Genomic DNA, 16,020 nt, shown 5'->3' with positions numbered 1-16,020 from the left:
TTCTCCAAGTGGAGAATAACCAAATTGGTATTGGGCCACATTAGGAGGTGTTACGCAAGAATGGCTGTTTGTGTGAGATAGCGGATGCCAATGTGCTGCAGTGGACCAGAAACCCAGCAAGAGGTCAGCACCATCTGGAGAGGGCGTAGGGCTGGAAAACTGAGACAATGAAGGAATGCAAATGGAAATTCTGAAAAAGGCAGGATTGTGTTCACGCCAGATTGGTTGGTTGGATGTACCTGACCAGGACGCTGAGCGCTCCGAGCGGGGTGACAACTGTGGCAGGAGCAAAAGCGTACGCTGCAAAGTTCATCGCTTCTCCAATCCCCACTGGAAGAAACAAGAGTCTGGATTAGTACATCGTCTGGTATCAAATACCTTTTTAAAAAAGCACTGCATTCATTATATTTTTCGGATGTGGGCAACACTGGAGGGGCAGCATTTATTGCCCATCCATAGCTGCACCTTGAGAAAGTGCAACCTCTGCAGTCCATATGTTGTAGATAAACCCGCAACACCCACAGAGGAAGTTCCAGGGTTATGACCCAGTGACAGTGAAGAAACGGTGATGTATTTCCAAGTCAGGATGGTGGGTGACTTGGAGGAGAACTTCCAGGCGATAGTGTTCCCAGGTATCTGCGACCCTTGCCCTTCTAAAGTGGGAGTCAGGGGTAGTTACTGCAGTGCATCTTCTGGATGGCACTCACTGATGCGACTGTTCACCGATGGTGAAGGGAGTGAATACTTAAGGGGTGGATGGGGTGCCAATCAAGCGGGGTTGCTTTGTCCTGGATGGTGTTGAGCTTCTTCAGCTGTTGGAGCTGGACTCATCCAGGTAAGTGGAGAGAATTCCATCATATTCCTAACCTGCGCCTTGTAAGAGAGCCTACCCAGAATCAGGGGAATCATTCGATACAGAATGACCATCCGCTGACCTGCTCTGGTCGCCACAGTATTTATATAGCTGGTTCATCTCAAAATATAGTGAATTACCTTTGAAACAAAGAGACTGTTATGTTCAGCATCACAGATATAGGGCCCTATTTTACCATTTTGATTCTAAGTGCTGGGCGGACTTGAAACTGGGAGTGTTTCAGATGCGACTTTTAGACCCGTTCTGAGGCGCCCCCTTACGCACTCTGCCTGAAAAAATATCAGCGAGTCTGAATCGCGCTGCAGAAACCTGTGGGCGGGGCTTAACACGCCCGAAATCCTGCAGCTCCGATCGGCGCCTCCAACTGCGCATGCGCAGAAAAAAAATGATAGAATGCGGCTCCCCTGCCACATCCCTCCCGGGCCGGATAATGCCTCCCCAGGGCCCCCACAGTCTTTGCCCAAGCCCCCCCAATATTACTGACCGCCTTATCCCCCCCCACCCCCCGCCACCCAGACCGATCGTGGGCTCCTCCCTCCCCTTCCCCCCCACTGACCTCAGGCAGAGTGGCAGCGGACCCCTGCTACCCCCCGTCCCCCACCGATCTCAAGCAGAGAGTCGTCGGACGCTCAGCACTGACCTCCTCACTAACTGGAGCACCCAAATCAGACTTCTCTGGAGCATGTGTTTTGCACCAGTTCCGGTCGGGCGAACGTGGTGGTAAAGGGGGAAGTGCGGGTAAAGTTGGGCGTGCAACCCATTAAGTCAATTTAAATGCAGGTAAATGCATTTAAATGGCCGTTGCCTCTGTTTCGGGCACAGTCCCGATCGTGGCCATTTTCGGGCCTTGGTAAAGGGGGAACCGGTGTGGAGGGGGGGCGCGGACTGCACGATTCGCCAACTTTACCAAGTTTTCGCACCCGAAAATGGGCGCAACGCGATGGTAAAATAGAGCACTTTGGGTGGGATTCTCCGACCACGCTCGCCCCAAAACTGGAGAATCCCGCCCGAGGTCAATGGACCTTCGCGTCGTTCGCCCCCTGCCCAAGATTCCCATTGAGGGTGGGACAGGAGAATTCCCCCCATTGACTGATTCTATACGACCACTCTACCAGCAGTTAAGGCTTCCCTTTGGTTACCCAACTTTGTAACAATGGCCCTTTAGAGTTTTAATTACTTTATAAACAACTTATATTTATACAGCCCTTTTAATACTATATTATACTCCAAAATGCTATACAAAAGCAGCAAACAAATTTTGACACTAAGCCGCATAAGGAGATCGGACAGGTGTCCAAAGCTTAGTCAAACAAACAGATCCTAAGGAATGTCTTGAAGGAGGCGAGGGGTAAAGAGATGGAGAGAGATGGGGAAGGAATTTCAGAACTTGGGGATCCAGGCAACTGAAGGCACAGTGAGACTGGTGAGACTAAAATCGGGGATATATATGAAGCCAGAAGCAGTGCAGAGCTCGGAAGGTTGTAGGGCTGGAGAAGATTACAGAGATCGGGAGAGGGGCGAATCCATGGAGAGACTTGAAAAGAAAGATGGGAATTTGGAAACTGTGGCATTGCCGGACCAGGAGCCAATGATCAGAGACCACAGGGTTGATCAGTGAACGGGACTTAGTGTGAGTTAGGATTCAGGCAGAGTTTCAGATGCACAGACACTGATGTGGGGTGGAAGAGGGGAGGAATAGTCAAGTCTAGAGGCAATAAATGCAACACCTTAGCAGGATAATTAGCAGTATGTGGAGTGTCTTAGGAAACCATAGGAACCCTACAGCGCAGAAGGAGGCCATTTGGCCCATTGAGCCTGCACCGAAGACAATCCCACCCAGGCCCTAACTCCATAATCCCACATATTTACCCGCTAATCCCTCTAACCTATGCATCCTGGGACACTAAAGGACAATTTAGCATGGCCAATTCACCTAACTTGCACATCTTTGGAATGTGGGAGGAAACCGGAGCACCCGGAGGAAACTCACGCAGACACGGGGAGAACGTGCAAACCCTGCACAGACCGTGACACAAGCCAGGAATCGAACCCAGGTCCCTGGAGCTGTGAGGCAGCAGTGCTAACCACTGTGCCACCGTGCCGCCCATCTTCTGCCATCTTGTTGATTACTAATGCAGGTGAAGAAACAAATCGCTAAAGCTAGTGACATTCGTTTACCAATTGTTATCAATTGTGGATATTGAAAAGGATTTGTTAATTCACTCTCATATTCCGGCATCTACAGTAGCCTAAACACAGGCACCTTGCAACTTTGCATTGAGTTCAAACTGATTTATTTCAATGGGTTCCATATCGAGGTGCCTTGGATTACAAGTGAAAACAGTTGACAAGGATATTATTTCAATGGATGTAAGCACCTTTCTTTTAGCTATGTTTGCGTCATGTTATATCTGCAAACCAGATGCATACACATCAGCATTTCAACCCCTGATACAAATGATCCACTCGAACATAGCAAATAAATAAAAAAATCAAGGATTGCCGAGGTTATAAAAGCCCAAATGAATCAATTCAACAAGGAAGTTCGTCCCACAATAATGGAAATATGGAAATCTCATTCACAAACTGCTGTAGATGCTTTTGTTTATTCTTTAACAATCTATGCCAGTATTTGTCACCCATCGTTAATTGTCCTCGAGAAGGTGGTGCTGAGACATCTTCTTGAACGGCTGCAGTCCATGTGGTGTAGGTACACCCACATGCTGTTAGGGAAGGATTTCCAGAATTTTGATTCAGCGATAGTGAAGCAACAGCGGTATAGTTCCAAGTCAGGATGGTGTGTGACTTGAAGGGGAACTTGGTGATGTTCCAGTGTGGCTGATGTTCTTTCCTTCTAGGTGTTAGAGGTCATGAGTTTGAAAGGTGCTGTCAAAGGAGCCTCGGTGAGTTGCTGCAGTGCATCTTGTAGATGGTAGATAGGTCATGGTGGGTCGGTGGTGCAGGCAGTGAATGTTTAAGGTAGTTGATGGTGGGGTGATCAAGCAGACTGCTTTGTCCTGGATGGTGTCAAGCACCTTGGTGTTGTTGGGGCTGCACTCATCTTAACAAGTGGAGAGTATTCCATCACACCCTTGACTTGTGCCTTGTAGATGGTGGATAGGATTTGGGGAGTCCAGAGGTGAGTTACTTGCCGCAGAATTCAAGGCTCTGACCTGCTCTTATGACCACAGTATTTATATGGCTGGTCAGTTGAATTCCTGGTTAATGGTAACCTCCAGGATGATAAAGTGGGTACAGCAAAGGTAATGCCATTGAATGTCAAGGGGAGATGGTTAGATTCTCTCTTTTTGGAGACGGCTATTGCTTGGCATTTGTGTAGCACAGATATTACTTGCCACTTATCAGCCCAAACATGAATGTTGTCAGGCCTTTCTGCATAAGGACACAAGCCGAAGATGGTTGGGACGCGGACACTACTCTGAGGAACTCCTGTATTGATGTCCTGGGATGGAACCCCCAACACCATAACCATCTTCCTTTGTGCCAGGTATGACTCCAACCAGCAGAGAGTTTTCTCCCCATAAGAAATAGGAAGAGGAGTCGGCCATTCGGCCCCACATTCAATAGGATCATGGGTGATCCAACATTCCTCATGTAAACTTTCCTGACCTTTCCCCATTACCCCTGATTCCCTTACTGATCAAAGATCTATCTCAGCCTTAAATATACACAAGGACTCTGCCCCCATAGCTCTCTGTGGCAAGGAGTTCCAAAGACTCACAACCTCTGAGAGAAGAAATCCCTCCTCATCTCAGTCTTAAATTGGTGCCCCTTTATTCTGAAACTATGCCCTCTGGTCCTAGACTCTCCCATGAGGGGAAACATCCTCTCAGCATTTACCCTATCAAACCCCCTTAAAAATCCATATTTCAATGAGATCACATCTCAATGAGTAGAGTTTCAACTTGTTTAAACTTTCCTCATAAGACAATCCCTCCATACAGGGGATTATCCGAGTGAACCTTCTCTGAACTGCCTCCACTAAAATAATGGATGGGATTTTCCAGTTGCATGTGCCCAAGATTGGAAATTCCCGCCCAAGGTCAATGGACATTTAAATGGTCCGCTGAATTTTCTGTCCCACCCATTATGATTCCTGCGGCAGGCAAGATGGGAAAATTCCACCCAATATCTTTCCTTAAATATGGGGACCCAAACTGCTCACGGTACTCCAGATGTCTACATGTCTACCTTTAGCAAGGCCTTTGACAAGGTACCACACGAGAGGTTGTTGCATAAGATTAAATCTCATGGAATCCAGGGTGAGGTAGCCAATTGGATACAAAACTGGCTTCATGACAGAAGACAGAGGGTGGTTATAGAGGGTTGTTTTTCAAACTAGAGGCTTGTAACCAGCGGTGTGCCTCAGGGATCAGTGCTGGGTCCACTGACTTTTGTCATTTACATTAATGATTTGGATGAGAATTTAGGAGGCATGGTTAGTAAGTTTGCAGATGACACCAAGATTTGTGGCATAGCGGACAGTGAAGAAGGTATTTAGGATTGCAACGGGATCTTGATCAATTGGGCCAATGGGCTGATTAAATTCCAGGTGATGCATTGTTTTTAGATCGAACCGGGGCAGGACTTACTCATAGAATCATAGAAACCCTACAGTGCAGAAGGAGGCCATTCGGCCCATCGAGTCTACACCGACCACAATCCCACCCAGGCCCTACCCCCACATATTTTACCCACTAATCCCTCTCACCTACGCATCTCAGGACTCTAAGGGGCAATTTTTAACCTGGCCAATCAACCTAACCCGCACATCTTTGGACTGTGGGAGGAAACCGGAGCACCCGGAGGAAACCCACGCAGACACGAGGAGAATGTGCAAACTCCACACAGACAGTGACCCGAGCCGGGAATCAAACCCGGAACCCTGAAGCTGTGAAGCAGCAGTGCTAACCACTGTGCTACCGTGCCGCCCTCAAGGTACCGTATCCTTTCTTATCCATGTATCTACCGTTACTCAGTTAATGGTAGGGCATTGGGGCAAGTTATAAAACAAAGAGATCTAGGGGTACAGGTTCATAGCTCCTTGAAAGTGGAGTCACAGGTGGACAGGGTGGTGTAGAAGGCATTCAGCATGCTTGGTTTCATTGATTAGAACATTGAATACAGGAATTGGGATGTCTTGTTGAAGTTGTACAAAACATTGGTAAAACCACACTTGGAATATTGTGTACAGTTCTGGTCGCCCTATTATAGAAAGGATATTATTAAATTAGGAAGAGTGCAGAAAAAATTTACTAGGATGCTACCGGGACATGATGGTTTGATTTACAAGGATGTTGCCAGTATTCAAAGGACTGAGTTATAAGGAGAGATTGGACAGGTTAGGACTTTTTTCTTTGAACCATAGGAGACTGAGGGGTGATCTTTTCGAGATCATGAGAGGTATGGATAGGGTGAATGCACTCAGTATTTTTCCCAGGGTTGTGGAATTGAGAACTAGAGGGCATAGGTTCAAGTTAAGAGGAGAAAGAATTAATGGGAACCTGAGGAGCAACATTTTTTTGCACAGAAGAGGGTGCGTGTGTGGAATGAGCTGCCGGAGGAAGTGGTTGAGGCAGGGACAATGACAGCATTTAAAAGGCATTTGGACAGATACATGGATAGGAAAGGTTTAGAGGGACATGGGCCAAATGCAGGCAAATGGGGTTAGTTTAGATAGGCATTTTGGTTGGTATGGACCAGTTTGGACGGAAGGGGCTGTCTCCGTGCTGTAGATTCTACGATTCTATGAGTTATAAGGAGAGACTGGATAGATTGGGACTTTTTTCCCTGGAGCTTAGAGGTGATCTTATAGAGATCTATAAAATAATGAGGGGCAAAGATCAGCTAGATAGTCAACATCTTTTCCCAAACGTAAGGGAGTCTAAAACTAGAGGATATAGGTTTAAGCTGAGAGGGGAGAGATACAAAAGGGTCCAGAGGGGCAATTGTTTCACACAGAGGGTGGTGAGTATCTGGAACAAGCTGCCAGAGGCAGTAGTAGAGGCAGGTACAATTTTGTCTTTTTAAAAGCATTTAGACAGTTACATGGGTAAGATGGGTATAGAGGGATATGGGTCAATCGCGGGCAATTGGGACGAGCTTGATGGTAAAAATTGGGCAGCATGGACAAGTTGGGCTGAAGGGCCTGTTTCCATGCTGTAAACCTCTATGACTCTATGTGGTCTCGCCAGTATCTTGTACAGTTGCAGCAAGACTCCCCTACTCTTATACTCCAACCCCCATGAAATAAGGGCCAACACTCCATTAACCTTCCTGATTACCTGCTGCACCTGTCACTAGCTTGCTGTGTTTGTGTACAAGTACCCCAAGTCCCTTTGTGTTGCAGCTTTCTGCAGTTTTTCTGCATTTGAGTAATACTCTATTCTTTTGTTCTCCCTTCCAAAATGAACAACTTCACATTTCCCACATTATTCCCCATTTGCCCACTTACTTAACTTTTCAATATCTCTTTGTAAGTTGTCTGGCAACTTTCCTTTCCACCTATTTTTATGTACTCTGCAAATTTGTCTACAGAGCATTTGCTTTCTTCCTCCAAGTCATTAATATATATTGTAAAAAGTTGCGTCCCATCACTGACCCCTGTGGAACCCCACTGGTTACAAGTCGCCAATCTGAAAAAGAATCCCTTATCCCCACTCACTGTTTCCTGCCCATTACCCAATTCTCAATCTGTGCCAATACATGACCTCCAACACCATGGGCTCTTGTCTTCTGACTTAACCTTTTGTGAATTACCTTGTCGAATGCCTTCTGGAAGTCCAAATACAACACATCTACTGGTTTCCCCTCCATCCACTCTGGTTGAGACTTCCTCAAAAAATTCTAATAAATTAGGCAGACGCAATTTCCCTTTCATGAAGCCATGCTGACCCTGCTCGATTAGATTATGGTTTTCTAAATGTGCTGCTATTACTTTATTAATAATTGATTCCAACCTTTTTCCAACAATAGATGCTCGGTGAATCCGCCTATAGTTACCTGTCTTTTGTTTCCCTCTCTTTTTGAATAGGGGTGCCACACTGGCAGTTTTCCAATCCTCCAATACTTCTCCAGAATCCAAGGATTCCCATTGACTCCAGTTTTGCTCGGGCTCCTTGATGCCACACTCGGTTAAATGCTGCCTTGATATCAAGGGCTGTCACTTTCACCTCACCTCTGGAGTTCAGCTCTTTTGTCCATGTTTGGACAAAAACTAGTTCAATTATTAACTTAATTAATTGATTAATTAAGTTAATAATTGGGACAATTAATTAATTGGGGTTATTAAGGGAAGTGTCGCTAATATTGATAAATGGAATGAGGTCACAGATCAGCTATGATCTCACCGAATGTTGGAACTGGCTTGATGGGCTGAATGGCCCTCACCTGTTCTAATGCAAATCCTAATTTGATTCTGATTGTTCATAATACCCACAGGCCTTGCCCATCAAACTGGGCACCACAGGATTCCTCTCCAGCACCCCAGCAGGCACACACAAATCACCATCAAAGAACAACAAGAACAAAGTAAATTACAGCACAGGAACAGGCCCTTCGGCCCTCCGAGCCTGCACCGACCATACTGCCCACAATTGGGATTAATCAGAAATGAGCCAATCGCCAGCAGGTAAGGCAAGGTGTTACAAAAGTAATAAAGAGACAGAACTAAAGGGTGTGTATCTGAATGCACATAGAATTCATAACAAAACAGCCAATCAGTGCAAGTAGAAAAGAATATACATGAGACATTACAGAGACATGACTGCAGGATGACAAAGAATATTTAAGGGTGCATGACATTTAGGACGGACAGGAAGGTCGGGAAAGGTGGAGGGGGAGCTCTGTTAATTAAGGATGACAATAGAGAGATACGATAGAAAGAATGACTTTAGTTCTGGAAATCAGGATGTAGAATCAGTTTGGGTGGAGATGAGGAATAGTAAAGGTAAGAAGTGACTTGGAGTGGATTATAGACCCCCCGAATAGTACCACGTTGTAGGACAGGGTAAACAGAAAGAAATAATGGGGCTTGTGAGAAAGATACAGCAATCATCATTAATCTACATGTAGCTTGAGCAAATCAGATTGGCAAAGGCAGCCTGATGATGAGTTCATAAAATGTTTTTGGAACAGTTTCTTCAAACAACGCACCCCAGTCCCAACCAGAGAGCTGGCTATACTATATTAATGTGCCACAAGATCAGACTAATTAATGATATTGAACATAGAACAGTACAGCACAGAACAGGCCCTTCGGCCCACGATGTTGTGCTGAGCTTTGTCTGAAACCCAGATCAAGCTATTTCCTCCCTATCATCCCGAAGTACTCCATGTGCCTATCCAATAACTTCTTAAATGTTCCTAAAGTTTCTGACTCCACTATCCCTGCAGGCAGTCCATTCCACACCCCAACCACTCTCTGCGTAAAGAACCTACCTCGGACATGCTTCCTGTATCTCCCACCATGAACCCTATAGTTATGCCCCCTAGTTACTGCTCCATTCACCCGAGGAAATAGTCTTGGAACGTTCACTCTATCTATCCCCCTCATCATCTTATAAACCTCTATCAAGTCTCCTCTCAACCTCCTCCGCTCCAAAGAGAAAAGCCCAAGTTCCCTCAACCTTTCCTCATAAGACCTACCCTCCAAACCAGGCAGCATCCTGGTAAATCTCCTTTGCACTCTTTCCAGTGTCTCCACATCCTTCTTGTAGTGAGGTGACCAGAACTGCACACAATATTCCAAATGTGGTCTCACCAAGGTCCTGTACAGTTGCAGCGTAACCCCACGGCTCTTAAACTCAAACCCCCTGTTAATGAACGCCAACACACTATAGGCCTTCTTCACGGCTCTATCCACTTGAGTGGCAACCTTCAGAGATCTATGGATATGAACCCCAAGATCTCTGTTCCTCCACATTCTTCAGAACCCTACCTTTGACCCTGTAATCCACATTTAAATTTGTCCTATCAAAATGAATCACCTCGCATTTGTCAGGGTTAAACTCCATTTGCCATTTTTCAGCCCAGCTCTGCATCTTATCTATATCTCTTTGCAGCCTACAACAGCCCTCCACCTCATCCACTACTCCACCAATCTTGGTTTCATCAGCAAATTTACTGATCCACCCTTCAGCCCCCTCCTCCAAGTCATTTATAAAAATTACAAATAGCAGAGGACTAAGCACTGATCCCTGTGGCACTCCGCAGGTAACCGGTTTCCAGTCCAAAAATTTTCCATCCACCACCACCCTCTGTCTTCTGTTAGCCAGTTACCTATCCATTTCTACCTTCACTATATCTTAGTGAAGGTAGAAATGACCATTATATGATTGAATTTCACATTCAGCTCGAGGGAGCAAGGAATGGATCTAAGAATTTAAATGGATTTAATCTGAAATGAGGGCAATTATGAGGGCATGAAGACACAGCTGACTAAAGTGAACTAGAAAATTGGCTTTGCGGATAGGTCAGTCGAGATAAAATGGCAGATTTTTTGGAGCTATTTCAGAATACCCAGTAAAAGTACATTCCAGCGAGAAAGAAGGTCTCTGAGCGATGACGCAGCATTCGTAGCTAAATAAGGAAGTTAAAAATAACATCAAATTGAAAGGAAAAATGTGTAATTCCGCAAAGGTGAGTGGCAGGTCAGAAGATTGGACAGAACATGAAACACAGCAAAGGATAACTAAAGGATTAATGAGAGAGGAATTAAAAGTTAGAGACAAAGCTAGCTGGAAATATGAAAACAGATTGTAAGAGTTTCTGTGGGCGTGTAAAAAGGAAAAAAGTCAGTAAAGTGAGCGTGGTAATTTAGCGTGAGAGTCTGGGGAATTAATAATGGAAAATAAGGAAATTGCGAATGAATTGAACAGGTATTTTGCATCTGTCCTCATTGCCAAGGATACAAATAACATTCCATAAATAATTGTGAATTGGGAGGTGAAAGGGAGGTAGGAACTCAAAACAATTACAAGTCATCAGGGAAAATTACTCAAACTAAAAGCTGACGGGTCTCCAGGTCCTGATGGAGTCTTACAAGACGTGGCTGCTAAGATCGTAGATGCTTTGGTCTTAATTTTCTAAATTTCCCTAGTTTGGAAAGGTCGACCGGATTAGAAAATCGCGAATTCACTCTTCTATTCAAGAAAGGGGGGAAACAAAAAGCAGGAAACTACAGGCCAGTTAGCTCAACATCTGTCATGGGGAAATTGCTGGAGTCCATTACTAAGGGTACTGAGGTAGGTAGAAAATCTTAATGCAATCAGACAGAGTCAACGTGGTTTTGTGAAAGGGAAGTCATTTTTGACTAATTTACTGGAGTTCTTTGAGGAATTAACAAGCAATACGGATAAGGGGGAACCGGTAGATGTGGTGTACTTAGATTTCCAGAAGGCATTTAACAAGGCATCACATCAAAGGTTGCCACGCAATATAAGAACTCATGGTGTAGGGCTTAACATTTTAGCACGGATAGAGGATTGGTTACCTAACAGAAAACAGAGAGTAGGTAAAAATGGGTCATTTTCAGGTTGGCAAGGTATGACAAGTGGAGTGTCACAGGGATCAATGCTGGGGTTCAACTATTTAGAACTTACATCATCTACAAATAACACTGCAATGAAGTTACTGTGAAAATCCCCTAGTCGCCGCCCTCCGGCACCTGTTCGGGTACACTGAGGGTGAATTTAACATGGCCAATGCACATAACCAGCACGTCTTTCGGACTGTGGGAGGAAACGGAGAACCCAGAGGAAACCCACACAGACACGGGGGGAACGTGCAGACTCCGCACAATCTTGCTGCCGGACTGCTTCGATCAACAGGCATAGGTGAGAAAAAGAAGTAGCATTTAGTCGTGCAGGTTCAGTAGAGCTCTGCCCATTTTCTGCCCGGGTCATCCAATTCCTGCTGTTACAATGGAGAACCAGCAGTAGAAAGTCTGGATGTGTCTGATTTTTGTGGGGGTGTCCCTTTTGTGGGGGTGAACCTGAATGCACCAGGTCACTATGCATCCAGGTAAAGCAAAGGTAACCAGCTTACAGTCTTCTGCCTGGATGAACACAGCTGCAAAACAACGCAAAAAAATAAAAAAAGGATGATTCACAATAACACAGCACAGGGAGAGGCCACTTGTCCCATCACTGCCCGTACTGGATTAAGGCCAGGAAGGAAAATGCTACAGAATTACTCGGAGGAGGAACACCAGGATGTAAAAATGGCAAAGTGACAAAGAAAAGTTTTGAGTTGAATTTGGCAAGAGAGGTGAAGGATAATAAAATTACATTAAGAGAAAGCAAAAACAAAAATGAAGGATGGAGTGCGGCCACAGAAGGCAGGGCTGGCGAGGGAGCAAGACATCTACCGAGACTGCTGAAACACTAAATACGTTTTTTTGCTTCAGTCCTAACGAGTCGAACGATGTGTGGGTTAGGTGGATTGGCCGTGCTAAATTGCCCCTTGGTGTCAGGGGGATTAGCTGGGCTAAATGCATGGGGTTATGGGAATAGGACCTGGGTGGGATTGTGGTCGGCGCAGACACAACGGGCCGAACGGCCTCCTTCTTCACTGTAGGGATTCTATGGGTACGACAGAGATCCGGAACTAGAGGATCGTGTAACAGTGAGTTGTGGCAGCTTTCACGTTGTGACAAGTGAGTTTGCTGAACAACTGTGTGAAATGTGGTGAATAAATCACTGAAGGGGCTGAAGTGGATTTAATCAAAAACCATTAAGAATCCTAGAATCCCTACAGTGCAGAAAGAGGCCATTCGGCCCACCTGCACCAACAACAATCCCACCCAGGCCCTATCCCCGTAACCCTACATATTTACCCTAGCTAATCCTCCTGACACTCGGGGTCAATTTATCATGACCAATCCACCGAACCCGCACATCTTGGGACTTTTTACATAAATTATCATAGAATCTTACAGCACAGAAGGAGACCATTCGGCCAATTCCGCCCGTGCTAGCTCTTTGAAAAAGCTTTCCAATTACTCCCATTCGCTTGCTGTTTCCTCACAGCTTCAAGCTGTGATCCAATTTGTTTTTGAAAGTTACCGCTGTGTCTGCTTTCACCACCACTTCAGGCAGCGCCTTTCAGATTTCCACAATTCACCTCAAGACACCTTTCCGAGGAGAGGAAATCATTGTCGGATTTGCCCTCTGCTCGAACTTGTTGACACTCCCCTAGCTTTACCACAAACACAGGGCACAGAGTCCCTCTGAGAGCTCCTATGCAGAGCTGCTGGGGCAGAATGACAGCACACGCCCCCTTTTTTACAGCACTCGCTGCCATATGGTAAGTTCAAAGGTCAAATATGAATGTCAGTGAATGGGTGAGTGAGTGTGTGAGGTGTCCGGGTGGGTGAGTGGGTGGGGTGTCCGGGTGGGTGGGGTGTACGGGTGGGTGAGTAGGTGGGGTGTACAGGTGGGTGAGTGGGTGGGGTGTCTGAGTGGGTGAGGAGTTAGGGTGGGTGGGGTGTCTGGGTGGGTGAGTGGGTGGCGTGTCTGGGTGGGTGAGTGGGTGAGGAGTTAGGGTGGGTGGAGTGTACAGGTGGGTGAGTGGGTGGGGTGTCTGGGTGGGTGAGTGGGTGACGTGTCTGGATGGGTGAGGTGTACGGTTGGGTGAGGTGTCCGGGTGGATGAGTGTCTGAGTGGGTGGGTGTCTGGGTGGGTGAGTGTCTGGGTGGGTGAGTGGGTGAGGTGTCTGGGGGGTGAGTGGGTGAGGTGTCCGGATGGGTGAGTGGGTGAAGTGTACGGGTGGGTGGGGTGTCTGGGTGGGTGAGTGCATGAGTGTCTGGGTGGGTGAGTGGGTAAGGTGTACAGATGGGTGAATGGGTGAGTGTCTTGGTGGATGAGTGGGTGAGGTGTACGGGTGGATGAGTGGGTGAGGTGTACGGGTGGATGGGGTATCTGGGTGGGTGAGTGGGTGAGTGTCTGGGTGGGTGAGTGTCTGGGTGGGTGAGTGGGTGAGGTGTACAGGTGGGTGAATGGGTGAGTGTCTTGGTGGATGAGTGGGTGAGGTGTACGGGTGGGTGAGGTGTCTGGGTGGGTGAGTGGGTGAGGTGTCCGGGTGGGTGAGTGGGCGAGGTGTCCGGGTGGGTGAGTGGGTGAGGTGTACGGGTGGATGGGGTATCTGGGTGGGTGAGTGGGCGGGTGTCTGGGTGGGTGAGTGGGCGAGGTGTACGGGTGGGTGAGGTGTTGGGTGGGTGAGGTGGCAGTTTGGGTCAGAGACTGCTGGGTTGGGTGGGGCAGCCAGGTTGGAGAATCGTCAGGCTAGGTCGGGTGATGGGGGTTACAGTCTTATCAGGAGATAATGGGGTGGTCAGGGAATGGTAGTCAGGTGGTTAGTTGTGGCGTAAAGGAATAGTCGGGTTAGGGGAGGTCAGTGAATGTGGGACTGAGGGTCAATTCTGAAATTACCCAGGAGTTAATTAGGTTTTTCCTCGCTCACATTTCCTGGCTAACTACCTGAAATCCGACTCCAATTGAGTCAGAGACATTCGTGGCGGGGGTCTGGGGGACTTCCTGTGCCCACGGAGGTCCGTGCGTCAGGACTTCCACAGGATCCCTGGATGAGGAAGTGGAGGGATGCGTTGATAGGTTTGCCGATGACACAAAGGTTGGTGGGGTTGTGGATAGTCTGGAGGGATGTCAGAAGTTACAGAGGGACATAGATAGGATGCAAGACTGGGCAGACAAGTGGCAGATGGACTTCAACCCAGATAAATGCGTCGTGGTCCATTTTGGTAGCTCAAATGGGATGAAGGAGTACAATATAAAGGGAAAGACTCTTAGTACTGTACAGGATCAGAAGGACCTTGGGGTCCGAGTCCATAGGACTCTAAAATCGACCCCGCAGGTGGAGGAGGTGCTTAAGAAGGCGTATGATGTGCTGGCCTTTATCAATCGAGGGATTGAGTTTAGGAGTCCGGGGATAATGATGCAGCTATATAAGACCCTCGTCAGACTCCACTTGGAGTACTGTGCTCAGTTCTGGTCGCCTCATTACAGGAAGGATGTGGAAAAGATTGAAAGGGTGCAGAGGAGATTTACAAGGATGTTGCCTGGATTGAGTGGCATGCCTTATGAGGATAGGCTGAGGGAGCTCGGCCTTTTCTCCTTGGAGAGACATAGGATGAGAGGGGACCTAATAGAGGTATATAAGATGTTGAGAGGCATAGATCGGGTGAACTCTCAGAGGCTTTTTCCCAGGGTGGAAATGGCTGCTACGAGAGGACACAGGTTTAAGGTGCTGGGGGGTAGGTACAGGGGAAATGTTAGGGGGACGTTTTTCACACAGAGGGTGGTGGGCGAGTGGAATCGGCTGCCGTCAGTGGTGGTGGAGGCAAACTCAATAGGGTCTTTTAAGAGACTCCTGGATGAGTACATGGGACTTAATAGGATGGAGGGTTATCGGTAGGCCTAAAAGGTAGGGATATGTTCGGCACAACTTGTGTTGCCGAAGGGCCTGTTTTGTGCTGTAGTTTTTCTATGTTTCTATGTTTCTATCCCGATGAAGATTGTGGGTCGTGTTTCCGACAATCCGGAGACCAGAAGACTTGGACAATTCTACAACATCTCTTTAGCATTAAAGTACAATATGAAGCATTGTACATGTTTGCATTCAAACAGAAATACCTGAGAATTAATGGAATAATAAGCTCAACAGTTCCTGATTCCATACTGGGACATGTTCCTGAACAGAATATGGCCTTCTCCTATTTCTGCAAACACTGAAGCTGCGGTCACCCATTCTCTAGGCTTGTTACTTACTTGTTAGAAGGCCAGCCCACCACATCCAATCCTTCAGGTAACCATGGCCACCGTCCCCTAGAACAGACAACAAGAAAGCCAAACACAATGTCAAGGCACAATGTTTACACAACTGTGGATTCTGGAGCTGAAAAAATAGCAATCCAGAGACAGCCTCCTCTTGATTAAGGAACTCTTGTGAATCTGCTAATATTTATCCCCAGATCCACATTACTAATCTGGTCATTGTTGATTCCGGGAGCTTGCTGGGCGCAAATTGGTTACAGCATTTTCCTACATTACAATAGTGACTACACGTCATTGGCTGTAGAGCAATTTGGGATGTTCGGAGGTGATGAAAGA

At 46.8% G+C, this 16,020-nt stretch overlaps 1 protein-coding gene across 1 annotated transcript in view; it reads right to left on the bottom strand.

The window, feature by feature from the left end:
* Positions 1 to 16,020, bottom strand: part of LOC144505671 (magnesium transporter NIPA2-like) — a 38,463-nt gene that overhangs the window by 11,389 nt on the left and 11,054 nt on the right. Inside the window, exons 3-4 of the mRNA XM_078231829.1 lie at positions 15,679 to 15,735; positions 240 to 330 (exon numbers count right to left, since the gene is read on the bottom strand). Of these exons, the coding sequence (XP_078087955.1) occupies positions 240 to 330; positions 15,679 to 15,735 (148 nt within the window). The remainder of the gene's footprint in view (positions 1 to 239; positions 331 to 15,678; positions 15,736 to 16,020) is intronic.

Source organism: Mustelus asterias, chromosome 16, assembly GCF_964213995.1.
Source record: "Mustelus asterias chromosome 16, sMusAst1.hap1.1, whole genome shotgun sequence".
Taxonomy (NCBI): domain Eukaryota; kingdom Metazoa; phylum Chordata; class Chondrichthyes; order Carcharhiniformes; family Triakidae; genus Mustelus; species Mustelus asterias.
This window is presented reverse-complemented; position numbering and strand designations above follow the sequence as displayed.